Raw genomic sequence first — 11,277 nt, 5'->3', positions numbered from 1 at the left:
TGTCCCATATATGTCTATTTTTGTTTTATTTAGCAAAAAAAAAAAAAAAAAAAAAAAAAAAAAAAAATAATAGGTGTTTACTAAGCATTTTGGAAAGCATTCACATAATTAAAAATTTGTGGTCATAATACAGTGATTACCAAAAGCTACCAACGTTCAAATGTTGTTTTGGTTTGAATTTTGTGAGGTTGTCAATGAGATTAAATGAGTGTGAAAATAAGTAATTTACCCTTATTGCCATTAGGGGGCACAATTCTCAAACATTTATTTGATTATCTTGCATTGGCGTGTGAACTAGAACCAAGTTTCACATTGGACTTCAAGTGGCAACCCATTGTACCAAAATATATACCAAAATACGCAGCCAATAATTCACCAAAGAAATGTGGTAAGCACAAACCATGTCACAAACCGCTGTTTAATGTGTTATTGATAAAAACTTAATTTAGCAAGTGACATAATAAATCTGCACCTAACTTTTGACATCAACAACTGTGCACAAAATACATTTAGCTGCATTTAGCAGTAGCCTATTTTTTCCCACTGTTTTTGGAAACCTTATCAGGTCAGCCTTGTGACCCATTTCAGTCACAACCCACCATTTGACAACCACTAAACTAAATATGCTACATAAAGTACATGTTTAGTAGTTGATCTTCAATTTATTGGATTAGTTTCTAGACACCTGTTGCTACAAAGAGTATTAAGTCATTGTAACACTGGTTTTTCACATCGATGATTCCACACGGCCTAGATGTTCGCCGGATCTGGGCCGACACTATGTTGCTGTCTGGGCGGAACTGAAGTTGTTTTATAATTGGGGATTTTTTGTAAACATTGACACTGTTAAAACGGTTTATTACTGTAAAGTTGCTTTGAAACAGTCTGTATTGTCTACATAAATAAACGTGATGAGTCAAAGCAATAGTTTATTTTATTGACAAAATCGACCTGGTTCACTTTGTACAACTTTTTTCTTTACATCTCCGCCATAAAATATCACCCCGACATCTCCTGCAGCCATGCTTGCACCTATTAATACTGAAGACAGGATAAACCTCAGAGGTTTTACACAATAAAACAACACAGGGTATAGGTGCATATAGGTTTCGAACAAAACCTCGTGCACAAAAGAGGCGGGACATGAGCCAAATAAAATCATCCCCCGATCTGAATAGGATCTGTTTGCAACTCCTTTCATTAACAACAGTAGGTTCTCATGTGACACAGGTGGGTCAAAACTCATGCCAGCCAATCAAATGCACTCTTCCCTAAAGAGAAAACACCTCTGATCAATTTGACTCTTTCTTAAGACATTTTTTGGCTATGTTCAGAATAGCTTACTAACATATGTCTCTTGTAATTTTTGCTATATATATTTAACAAAATGTAGTATACAACAAAGGAGACATTTCACAAGCTTGTATCCCACAATGCAGTGCGTTCAACCTTCCATTTGTAGCTTGAAGATTGAACTGGAATTAGCTGCAATTTATTTTAATATGAAATATCCCAGACAGCAACATAGTGTCGGCCCAGATCCGGCCCACATCTGGTACACGTTAAATCCACACGTACCAGATGTGGGCCGGATCTGGGCCGACACTAGCCTGGCTAACGTCAGACCTAGTCTCATGAAAACGTGGTCTGGGAACCACATGTTCATTTTTCTCATATTTGAGGCGTGGTTTACGAATGCCCAGAGCCGTTTATCGGGCGCTACGAATGTCTATCAAATGCGCCTGTACGTAGCTCATAGCCAATCGTTTCGATTATACCAATGACGTATGTAGAGCGACAGAAATTCGACGAGGAAGAAGACGAAATAAACTTGCGTTCTAAACTACTTAGAACACTATCTAAGGCTGCATCGAAAGGTAACTTCGCATCTGATGTCATGTTGGATCCATAGATATAAACAAACTGCTTCGGTGTGTCGCATTGACGTCGTCATCGTCTTGCTGCTCCCTCCCCGTTCTGTGATTGGTCCCCTCGCTGAGGCGAAAATCTGGTCCATGGAATCCAGGCTGCCTAGCAGCGTGAATAAAATCGTGCTGCGCGCAAGGCAGCAAATATTCCTGTCTGGGATATTTACTTGAATTTTCCATATGACAGTACTAATGTTTATGGTTGTATGTGTATTGTTTTACATACTGTTAGCTTTTTTAACATTTCATATTTTTAACATATACATACATACATATATACATATATATATATATTAGTATTCAGCATATATTGCACAATAACCAGTATGCTAGTATTGCATTCTGAACACAGCCTTAGTATTTCAATTATAAGCATGCCTGTTTTACAACTTGGTTAGCTCAGTAGTTTATATGACATTGAAAGAAAAAGAAAAAACAGGAAAAAGAGACTCACATACATACATTAAACTGTTGCCGACATGCATTTATATTAGCTGAACATCACTTGCTATATCCAGACTGACCACTACTTAGGATTGATGCTTGTTCTCTGCCGAATAGCAGGCCCTGCAGACTTTTGAGGGTAAATGTGTGGAATTTAAACATAAAATGTGTTATATAGTGCTGAAAGTGCTACACTACACATTAATAACTGAAAACATTATCAAATTAGCCATGATACTGAATAATCCAACAAGCAAAGGGTGGGAAACATGAATAAGTTTGTGAATGGTGGGCGTTCTGATTGCATGAGGATAATTTTTCATCCAAAATAACTCAATAATACTGACAGGGACAGAGAATCTCCCCGCCACAACTGCCTAAATACCTTGAAGATGAAAATGCTTGATGAGTGCAGTTTTCTTTCCTGGGGTGAAGTATTAAATTCAGACTTTTTTAAGACATAGACCTCATTCAGTTTAAACCGTTTACCCTTATGTGCCATGCATTCATTTGGAGGTCAAAGCAGTGTGTGGCATGTGTGGTGTGCAGTGTTGGGGAAAGTTACTTTTAAAAAGTAGTGTTACAATATAGCATTACTTCCTAAAAATTAACTAATTGTAAATTAGTTACATTTTTAGGAAAATGAATTGAAAGTAATTGCGTTACTTTTTCTCACCTGGGTTGTGCTTGCTTGTTTGTTTTTTAATAACAAAAAAAAACCCAAAGTTTCTATTTTTGGCAATGTTATGGTCCCTTCATACTAGAAGTGAAATGAATAAGCCTCAGGCTGAAGAAAATGCAAATTCACTTCTGTACAATAGAGGGCGCAGCTCCAACAATCTGATTATGTAAGTCGCGTTACTTGTAATGCGTTACTACCCCCCACACTGGTGATGCGTTATGCCTTGACCTGCATCACATGAAAAGGCCTTCAGAAGTCTTAGATTTTAAGGTTAATAAGGTTAAGGTTGAACCGGACAGCTTAGATCTTTAAACATTAGGTTAGTACAATGATTTCTGTCAATATATTAGTCTTGACTGTTTATGGATCAATACAAATGGACTGGAGTGTCATTCTCAACCAACTGTAATCATGTACTTAAACAGAAAGGCTGGAAAAAAGGACAAATACATTGTTTCAGACACATGATTTACATATGATTTACACTGGTAATTTCCTCAGACCTGAGAGACGTGATTGTCAAGAATGCACAGCATACCATTTTAAAATTTGACATCTTAAACATATAAAACCAATGAATTTCAGTTGTGACCGACAACTTTTTTTAAAATACAGGAACAGGGAAAAATCATATTTAGCATGTATTGTGCTGCTATTGTGTCTCAGTTGCACTGTCTAAAAAGTGTTGCGCTGTTAAGAAACCCCATTCGCTGTTGAGTTAAAAACAGTCACTAGAAAAAGTAAAAAGACAACATAATAATAAAGTGATTTAAAGCTTATGTACATATATTACATTGTCTTTCAGAGTCATTTCTGCACCAGAACACAGTGGAGTGAGTGAGTCTTATCTGGTGTTGCCCACTTTGCTCTGAAAGTTCGATGGACCCAACTTTGTCTAAAGGACACAATAAGGAGTTTTCTGACATCACTGTTCTGTAAAAGAATAAGAAAAGAAGGAAAAAGACGGTAAAAAAATACAGATGAGGCAAACTGACCAAACATGACTAGCTGCCAGTCATAAACACTTCATGGGCCTTGTCCCAAATTACACCGTCCTTTGTGGAGTCTACATTTGACCGCATTGACTGTTGAGTAACTGCCAATGACTGTTGGCTCATAGAGGATGTGTCATTTGGGCCAAGGCCATAAAGTCAAACAAGATTCATCACAGAAATAAAGAAATGATAATTAATAGTCAAACACTGTTATTTAAATGTGAATTATTGCTTTGAATGTTCACTGATTCACTGAATACAAAACATGGCTACTATCTGAAAACTGGTGTGGAGTGATCCAACGTCAATGGCAAGTTCGACTCCAAATGACTTGACATGGAAGATGGTCGTGGACGGGAGTGTTTGTGTTGCCCGTTGTTCCTGTGAGCAGTTTCTCAGTTTGGCCCTATTGGAGTTTCATGTTGGATGAACAGGAGGAGGAACGTTCCTCGTGTGCTAGAGCTGCTATAGAGGACCTTTGAACTGATTCCCAGAGAGCTGCTGTCGCACGGACGGCTTTGATCCTGCTGCGTCGCCCAGCTTTCGCCACACCACCTGAACACAAAGAGACCAGTCACAAAACAGCTGCTGTATGGCAGTCCACAACCTGCCTCTTAAAACACCTTATCATTCTTCAGTCCTTTCTATGTAAATTAGGCTCATATATCATTTGTAGCCTATAATTAGGGATGCACTAACTACTGTTTTTACAGTATATTCAACAGTGGATATTCAATAACATTTTGTCTAAAGGTACAAAGGTACAGTGAAAGACGTATTTTCATTCTGAGATTTGAATTTAAAGATTACAGTGAACAGTGTTATTTGTGTTTTAAAGTGAGTATTAGGTGACGGAAAAGATAATCTAAGGGGACATTTTCAACTAAAACTAGTTTTGGACGTTCATTTACACGACAACGGCGTTTTGAGGGCCTGAAAATGTAAACTTTTGTTTTTAAAGTGCTCGTTTTCGTAAACAATACTGTTATCGTCTCCGTGTAAACTACAAAAATGCAAGTTTGTGAAAACGGTGACGTCATGCGCCTGTGTATTACGTGTTCAGTCTATAGGCGTGTAGTGTTTCTTTACAAAGTGACATTGCCAACTACTGGCCAGGCATGAATAATACAGCGTTTTTAGTCGTCGGATCCTTGTGAACGGGGATCATTTTGACAACATGGTCGTCTATATGCAAAATGAAATAGAAAAACATTTCTGTTTTTAGTACATCGTTGTCGTGTAAACATACCGTTTTGAGGATACGGACTAAAAACAGAAAAGTAAAAATAAGGGAAAATGAGCAAGCACAATTAAAATAACATCGACCGTTTAAATAAAAAAATAGTAATATTGGCCGATAACCCATGTGATACAGATATAGTGTGCATACTAATTATAATTTTTATATATATATATATATATATATATATATATATATATATATATATATATATATATATATATATATATATATATATATATATATACTGCGCCTTATTCACAATGCAAGCAAGTCACTGCTATTAGTCTAGCATATTTAACACTATTACCACCCACAGAAAGAAAGCAAAAACAAGCCCAAACATCAATCCATCCAGAACTCTTATGAACAGTGTTGGCAATGGGGTTAAAGGCCAGGTGTCTCCAGGTGAGAAGCACAGAGGTGTTATTGTGAGCCAGATATCCGAGCTGGATTCCTTCATTCCCACATTCCACAGAGGGGCCCAACAAACAGATCAAACTATTGGTTCAAGCTATCAAGAGCTCTGAGTATCAACCTGTCCATTAACTGACCCTTCCAAAAGCTCCACCCACTTGGTAACACTTCCTTGTGAAGGGAAGCTTTACAGAACATTCAGTAGAAATGAACTGGACATGTCCGTGGATTTTAAGTAAAATGTGCTTAAAAAGTACAAATTGAGTGATTTTAAGTAAAATTGAAGGGCTGAATTGGTGTAATACATTTGAGTGATTTTAAGTAAAATTGAAGGGCTGAATTGGTGTAATACATTTTTCTCTTCCATTTTTCTTTAAACATTTAAATTATGCAATAATCATGCAGACTTAACAAAGAGTCAACTGAATGAATGAAGTCATTGAAGTATTTGGATTACTTATGTTTCAGAGCGCCTGAGAGAGCTAAAGGCCCATTCACACCAAGAACGATAACTATAAAGATAACTATATTAGTGTCTACAACAGCGGACGATATCGTTCTATTTATTCTAACCCTCCTGCAGTTTTATCGTCTGTCGCTTTAAATGCTCGAGCTCTTTAAAGCAGGATGGATTCTGATTGGCTGTCAATGTTTATTTTATCATTCATCAGCTGGAAAAACGAAATCGTTTCTCTGTGATGTTATCATTATAGTTGTGTGGACTCCGCTATTCTTTTATATTTTAAACGTTTTTTAGAACTATATTTTTATCATTGTCGTTAAAGTTATCGTGCTTCGTGTGAATGGGTCTATCACAGACAAAAATCAAGATAAACACTCACGTTGCACATCTCTCGCACTATGGCTTTCTCGTTCTCATTCAGGTCTTCCTCACTTTCTTCTGGAAGCTTCTTGTCCAGATTATCATGAACCTCCAGAACCTGTTAATACATGGTCAAGAGCATTTTTTAAACCAACTCATATAGTCACATACTGTACAACTGTTGATGTAATTTCCTGCAAAAGAGGGACAAATACTAAAGCAAATATTTTATTTTAACATTTCTCTCAAAATATTATGTTGAAAATACATTTAATAACTGAAAAAAGTATTAAATTAGAAAAAGGGACATTTTATCTAAAAATAAAAATTCTTACATTTACTCGGTCCAAACCATTAAAACTTTAGTTCTTTAGAAGACAAACTTCATTGGATCTCATGTTTTTGAGGTTCTGTTTATCATATTTGATGTGTTGACTGTTTATATTGCCTTCAGAACTGCCTTAATTCTTCGTGGCACAGATTCAACAAGGTGCTGCAAACATTCCTCAAAGATTTTGTTCCATATTGATATGAAAGCATCACACGTGCAAATCTCCGGTTCCTCCACATCCTAAAGGAGCTCTATTTGATTGAGATCTGGTGACTGTGGAGGCCATTTGAGTATATATGAACTTATTGTCATGTTCAAGAAACCAGTTTGAGAGTATTTGAGCTTTGTGACATGCGTGTTTTCCTGCTGGAAGTATCAGAAGATGGGACACTGTGGTCATAAAGGGATAGAGATGGTCAGCAACACTCAGGTAGACAGTGGCGTTTAAACGATGATCAGTTGGTACTAAGAGAGACAAAGTGTGTCAAGAAAATCTCCTCCACATCATTACAGCACCAGCAGCCTGAACCGCTGATACAAGGCAGGATGGATCCATGATTTCATGTTGTTTACACCAAATTCTGACCCGATCATCTGAATGTCACAGCAGAAATCGAGACTCATCAGACCAGGCAACATGTTTTCAATCTTCTATTGTCTAATTTTGGTGATCCTGTGTGAATTATAGCCTCAGTTTCTGTTCTTATCTGACAGGAAGGTCACCGGTGTGTTTCTGTTGCTGTAGCTCTTCTGCTTCAATGTGTGTTCAGAGATGCTCTTGATCTGCAGACCTCGGTTGTAACGAGTGGTTATTTGAGTTATTGTTGCCTTTCTATCAGCTCGAACCAATCTGGCCTCTGGCATCAACAAGGCATTTTCACCCACTGGATATTTTTTCTTTTTCAGGCCATTCTCTGTAAACCCTAGAGATGGTTGTGTGTGAAAATCCAAGTAGATCAGCAATTTCTGAAATACTCAGACCAGCCCGTCTAACACTAACAACCACGCATGTTCATAGTCACTTAAATTAACTTTTTTTTCCCATTCTGATGCTCATATTAATCTTCAGCAGATCGTCTTGATCATCTACATGCCTAAATACATTGATTTGCTACCATGTGATTGGCTGATGTTTGCATTAACAAGCAGTTGAACAGGTGTACCTAATAAAGTGGCCGCTGAGTGTATGTGTATATATATATATATATATATATATATATATATATATATATATATATATATGCTATTAGATAATGTGTGTGAGTGTGGTAATGTATGTACCTTCATTGCATGAACCACAGCTTCAGGTTTCTGTACAGATGAGATAAACCCAGTGGAGGGAGAAGATTCACTGGTTTGTAGTCGCCCAGTTCCCTGGAGAGGAGAACGCATGAGGTGGTCAGTTACTCCTGGACAACATTATGGTTAAGGGACCATGGTATTCCCATGGTACATCATATTTTTTTATGGCATCATGGTGTACAACTTACAGTTGCTCAAAATTGACAGTAAACACTTACATTGTTACAAACAATTATATTATTATTATATTATAATTCTTGAGAACAGCATGACTGCATTGGTTCACCAGTTAGACCAGCACAATATTATTTCTTTTCTTTATACTTCTTTAACACCAACTTGTTGAATATTGATTCAAGTCCTGTGACTCGTTGCTTTAATTGCTGGTTTGTTATAAATAAAATTATAATTTCAGGGTTGACTCCTGCCTTATTGTAACTACCTTTTTAAAACCAAATCTATGCCCTTGTTGTAAAAGATAAGGGCACAACATAAAAAAATATAAAAGCATCCTCCCAGACAGCACCATACTGTCGGCCCAGATCCGGCCCACATCTGGTACACATGGAATCCAAACGGCTCAGATGTGGGCCGGTTCTGGGCCGACAGTACTTTATGTTGCTGTCTGGACTGCTAGAAAAATCAGCTAAACTACTGAAACACGGTACTTGGTTTATAGCTGGTCATTAGTGGGTCAAGTTTGGTTTAAGTGGTTTACCAGCTAAACTAGAGAGAGGTAAAGTGTAACCAACAGTTTTGTAGAATCTGATGCTTCGCCATTCAAGTACACAGGAGCGAAGATAACAGCTCAGTAGACCGACTCTTTTTTTGTCAGACTACCTCAGACTATTTCGATACGAGGCTAAGCTGGTAGATCTTTTTGGATCTACCATGCATATATGCACCATGGTCCTGTTCTCATTGGTGATATATTGACTAATACATCATTGTTAATTAACCATCTCAACTCAGAGATATGGGGATCATTCATAATGAAAACTACATTCCATCTAAAACATTCATCTTAGCTCAACATTGCACACACAGCCCAGAGAGCTGTGGAGGACAAAAAGCCCCTGGTTGTGTTTAATCATTCATACTACATGAAGAGAGCCGGACATGATCCACATACATTCATACTGACGATGGCCACAAAACAGCCCATTTAAAAACGTTCTTGAACAGAAAATGATGGGGGAAAAGCGCTTATGTGTTGTGCTGTGTGCCGTATTAATGATGATCTAATAAGTATCTAATACACTTCGATAAGTGTTTCAAGAGAGAGCTTATCAATCAAACGCTTCTGGAAGGAACTCTTCATAATATGAGATTGTTTCCATGGAAACTATTTTCAAATGGTTGAATATAGTCATTCTCACTCTAATTAGAGATAAGAGATAAAAATATATTTTGCGCCAATTTCCCAGGAAGTGACGATTTTGTTTTCTTGAACGCATGGAATAGAAACGCTGCTTTGTTCGCAAATGCTTTATGCGATAGTCCAATGTTGTGCATTACTTAAGTACACAACTGGATGGAAACCATGGTTAATCTTGTCAACAAAATTTAAACTGAAAATCAGTTGAAACTTTTATCAGTTGACGCATTATACTTATAATTTAACTAGTTCAATTAAACCATAATGTTGATGAAAATATGACAAGTGAAAAATTACCTTGGAAGAACAATGCACTAACAATGGTTTTAGAATAATAAGAAAAATCCTTTAAAAATAATTGTATGATGAGCTAAAAGAGTGTAATATCACTTTGCTAACAGGTTAACTAGCTCACTCAGCCACATCCTTTTTGCATGAGATTAATCAACAATATTCACATCAACATACTACAATGCACGTCATGCAATATGTAGTATTGCAAACAGTCTCTCAAACACAAAAAAAAACACAAATATGTCTCTAAAGGAACTCACAACACTTTAAAAAATTAGCTAAAACTTCAGTAAACTCATTATTTCATGGTATTATTTTCAAATAAAATGAGAACATAATCATTAATTCTGTGATTCAAAGTAATTAAATTAAATTAGATGAGATTAGTTGCCTTTAATTATCATATACCTGATTAACCATCAGATAATCTAGCGCTACACAAAACAATGCGGTGCGATGGTATTGTGAGGTGCTTTTGTTAAAACCACACATTGATTGGATGTGACACCAACAATCTATAAAACGTGAAAGGTCAAATGGAATTAAATAACCTGTTATCTCTTAACCTGTTTTCTCAGTGGAGATGCTGAGTCAAAGCAATTGAAAGAAATTCAATTCAAGCTCTACATTAACGTTATAAAGAATTTCAGCTGACAATGGAGATTTTCACGCAAGCCTCCCACATAAAACACACCGGCGAGACTTCCTGTGCACTGGCTAAAGGCTCATTAGCATTTCCTTTTATTCATCAGATTTTTCAGCATATGGTTCTGCTAATTTTCCAGGCGCCAATTAAAGAAAAAAAAGTTTTCAAAGATATGAAAAGGGCCTCCGGTTCCATACAGGAAAAGCCTAAAGCGAAGTACAACAGATGAAAGTTTTGACGTACTAAGGATCTCCTTTCTTCCCAAAGAATCGTGCTAATAACTTTCTTGTTATAATAATCTCTGTGTGTTCTATGATATCTGGTTTGATCAATTTTCTTGGGCTGCCAGTGCCAATTGATTACAAATTTAAATCTAATTAATTGCATAATTAAATACATGCCGATTTATTACCTGAATTAAACACTTCAATATTTACTGAGAAAAGCCCCCAAAAGAAGGTTATTTGAAGACATTTTTGCTGTAGACCAGTACATAATTAAACAGAAATGACAAAAAGTTAGTTTTTATTTCATATCATTGAACATAATTCCATCCCTCACCTACAATCCACAGTAATTTAATTGTTTGTTCAGAATCGAATTAAGTCACTCAGGAGTCAGGACATGTTCTTCTATTCCAGCTGTGCTACTTTTAACTGTATGCACACATTTAGACTGACTTGATTAATTATGTAATTTTTTTATCATTTTTTTTATTCACAATACCATATTTTCCAGAAAATAAGTCACACCTAAAAACTGCATTGTTGAAAGAAAATACACACGCAGATAAGTCG

The 11,277-nt window shown here is 36.5% G+C and overlaps 1 protein-coding gene across 3 annotated transcripts in view; it reads right to left on the bottom strand.

The window, feature by feature from the left end:
- Nucleotides 1-1,641: 1,641 nt before the first annotated feature.
- ccdc85cb (coiled-coil domain containing 85C, b) overlaps nt 1,642-11,277 on the bottom strand; it is a 57,963-nt gene continuing 48,327 nt past the window's right edge. Inside the window, exons 5-8 of one of the 3 annotated variants that reach the window (XR_014031032.1) lie at nt 8,142-8,234; nt 6,549-6,647; nt 4,323-4,604; nt 1,642-3,987 (exon numbers count right to left, since the gene is read on the bottom strand). Coding sequence is in view for 2 of the 3 variants with exons in the window: in XM_081378084.1 (XP_081234210.1) it covers nt 4,515-4,604; nt 6,549-6,647; nt 8,142-8,234 (282 nt within the window). In the remaining variant the exon portion in view is untranslated. Of the gene's footprint in view, nt 4,605-6,548; nt 6,648-8,141; nt 8,235-11,277 lie in introns of all 3 variants that reach the window. The other 2 variants (XM_081378085.1, XM_081378084.1) reach the window with 2 other exon arrangements.

The sequence above is a fragment of the Scardinius erythrophthalmus genome (genome assembly GCF_964197995.2).
Source record: "Scardinius erythrophthalmus genome assembly, chromosome: 11".
Classification (NCBI taxonomy): Eukaryota; Metazoa; Chordata; class Actinopteri; order Cypriniformes; family Leuciscidae; genus Scardinius; species Scardinius erythrophthalmus.
The sequence above is the reverse complement of the archived record's forward strand: the minus strand, read 5'-3'. Positions and strand labels throughout refer to the sequence as shown.